The 2967-nt window shown below is 50.9% G+C and overlaps 1 protein-coding gene across 1 annotated transcript; it reads right to left on the bottom strand.

Annotated features, from left to right (window-relative positions):
• Window positions 1–437: 437 nt before the first annotated feature.
• DFJ58DRAFT_124053 (regulator of chromosome condensation 1/beta-lactamase-inhibitor protein II) lies at window positions 438–2695 on the bottom strand. The gene is made up of 9 exons (XM_041378740.1): window positions 2585–2695; window positions 1981–2524; window positions 1772–1924; window positions 1553–1713; window positions 1445–1505; window positions 1061–1392; window positions 922–1007; window positions 797–870; window positions 438–744 (listed from the first exon to the last, which is right to left on the bottom strand). The coding sequence occupies exons 2-9, from the start codon at window positions 2319–2321 to the stop codon at window positions 471–473; spliced, it is 1482 nt and encodes a 493-aa protein (XP_041238215.1). The 5' UTR covers window positions 2322–2524; window positions 2585–2695; the 3' UTR covers window positions 438–470.
• Window positions 2696–2967: the final 272 nt, after the last annotated feature.

Here is a 2967-nt window from a genome sequence, read left to right as displayed (position 1 = left end):
CAACCACTACGTCGGCATTATAGGGCAAGGCGATATCTGGCACGTTCTTGCGTTGGTCTAGAACGTAAAGCAACTTCGAGAGATCTCCGATATCGTCCATGATCGACACGTCCTCGCCATCTTCGTCAGCATCCAAGAGAGGTGTCGTCATGTTTGGTATGGCAGACGGTACCTCTGCACGCGATGAAAGACCTAGGTATGGCTGGATCTCAGTAATATCACATGAAAATGAACGCGCGTTGATGTGGATGGGCGGTGGTTTAAAATCAACGCGCAGAGCCCCAAACGCCCCTGTGCTGTTTGCGCAGACAGCAACAGCACGCTGTATGTACGGTATGCGCTGGAATTTGAATGCTTTGGCACCGGAGCCCTGGCCTCCTTTGGCACTCCGCGAGCGGACGTAAACATGTCCAGACTGAGTGCAGACTATGACAGTTCCATCGACCCCAATGTCAACATCCTACAAGACTTCAGACGGCATGATATTTGAATTTGAGCCCGCCTACCTGCACAGCACTGAACTGACGTCTCAGCGCCCATATGCGTTGGGGCTTGAAAGTAAGGGAACTCTTTGCGGAATCGCCTTCTCCAATAGGTTGTGAAGTAAACGTGAATACTTCTCCGTTCGACGAGAGGGCAGCGATGGTATCGTCACAACTCCTGAGCTTTGTGATGTTCTGACCGTTGATTGCTTGCGGGGGTCGGTAGACAGATATCCCTGAGGAAAACCTCTGGGTGGGGAAACTAGGCATCAAAAGTCAGAAAGAAAGTGAACTAAGCCCAGACAAAGTCCGACCTAATCTTGGAAACCCCTCCAGACCAAACACACACGACTTCGCCCGTGAGAAGTAGACACGCCATGAGGATTTCCTGAATCCAGAGTCATTCTCATCCTAGAACCATATAAAAATTCCAACGAACTGTCATCACCATTGCGCGGACAGGCTTCACTATGCTGGAGACTTTACGAGGGAGCACTTGAACGGGTACCAATGCCTTATCGTACCCTAATGAATTTCAACTTGAGCGCATATTAACAACCCAGGAGAAAATAACCCACCAAGTTGCCCGCCGTTCGTACCCCATGTCCATACTTCCGTATCTGTCCAACAACCAGAAGCGGTCTTGCACGCTGCAACACCTTTAACAAATTCTCTCCTCAAGGAGCCGACTTTCCGTGGCGTAGCCTGGATATGCTCATCTTGTTTGGCGGAGGATGAGACCTCAATGACGTATCCAAGCTGAGAAAAGCGATTGAGTCCCCAGGTGAGAACTTCTCCAGTTGAAGTGAGTGCGAGGGTGTGGTCTTGGCCAAGCGCAACGGACTCAATGGTGTGTTTGATGTCAGGAAGGGGTATGAGGGCGTATTGTGTATGTTGACTTGGACCTAAACTGCAGAAAAATTAGCAACACAACGTACGATCGAGTATATATCTGCGCCTACCGTCCTCCACCGCCAAAGCCGCACACACGAATGTTATCCCGAGGCTCGGAGGTGAGTACAACTACGGAATGGTGAGCTCGGCACGTATTGACCCCGAAAAAAACGCGCCTGTATGAAGCTTGGACATCGATACTTGCCGGACATGAATTGGGGCGAAGCGGTCGTCGAGACTCCTGTTGTGTTGACGTGCTACATCGTCCTTACGAGGAATGACGACCTGATCCGGATATGCCCTATCATTGCCATCGCCCACACCCAATGCTGCGTTTCTGATGTCAAAACCCCTTTGAGGCGTGATCACTCAGTTCCACCAGCACGTCGACTTACCTGTTCGTACCCCAGGTAAATAGCTCAGCAAGAGTCTCTTCGTCCTCAGTAGGCTTTGCAGATCTCACGGTTGAGTTGTAGAGGTCGTGAGCAGTATACCCTTCTAAGTCCTTGATGGACGTATCGATATCCAAACGCTTCAAAAGGAGGATCCTTGAACTCTGTAAGACAAGACTGCACCTGTTGCACATGCGAAAATAGAGACGTACGCAGCGGATATATTTCCCGCATATAATGCCCTATGTAATGGCGTCCAGTGACTCTCCTTGTCCAGTACGTTCACGTTGATAGCCGGGTGGGCGAGGAGCATGCGAACGTACTCCAGGCTTGAAGCCTCGGTAGAGGTGCATGCCAGATGCAGGACCGACCTGCCAAGGGTATCGAGAGCATTTATCTCGAGGGCTATTCCTGAGTTCAGTGCCCCCGCGCGCTTCCATGATTTTCCGCTGCTGGTGCTGGCGGAGATAGAAGGTTGTCCAGGACCGCCATTGAGCAGGCGGTGAAAGGATTGCTGCTTGCGTAGTGCAAAGTAGACATGGAGCAAGGTCATGCGCTGGGTTTATCAGACTGAACGATCGCTGGGGGAGATGAAATCACTCCTCCTCGAGATCGTGTCGGCCTGTGTTGTATGTCGATGCCGATGATAAGGCGGCACAGACGGTGACTGCAGATAAATTGTTGGCTTTTTCAATGTCGGATATCTAGATTCTAGAAGATGGTCCTGTTGCAGATAAAGAATAAGTTATATAGCCGCTGAGGGGGAGAGAAGCGTTAGTACGAGACAGACAGCACTTGTAGTGGAGGATATCTAACCACTGACTCGGACGTGCGCGTGACTGATCGGATACTACTTCGGATATTGTGCGCAGTGACCCGTAGTGAGCGCTAGTGAGCTTCCGCCGGATATGCAATTCGGACCCACGTTCGGTGAGTCGGAGTGACAATTAATTTGACCACGCAAGAGCCACATCTGAATCGGGCGGGCCGAATTGCCGATCACCTATGTTCAATTTGAACATGACTTGTAGAATCGACACCCAACATACAATAGCATCCATCGGTAGATACTTTGCTCATCAGCTGATAGGCCGCCTCTAAGTCCACCAAGTTCCTGGATTTGAACCACTCACGATAGCGATAAAGTCATGCCAACACCCACCAACGTGGGCGCGGCAGCATCGTGCTAGTGCCACCCA

Source organism: Suillus subalutaceus (genome assembly GCF_016647625.1).
Source record: "Suillus subalutaceus strain FC151 chromosome Unknown DFJ58scaffold_156, whole genome shotgun sequence".
Taxonomy (NCBI): Eukaryota; Fungi; Basidiomycota; class Agaricomycetes; order Boletales; family Suillaceae; genus Suillus; species Suillus subalutaceus.
Note: the sequence above shows the minus strand (reverse complement) of the source record. Positions and strands in the feature narration are given on the sequence as shown.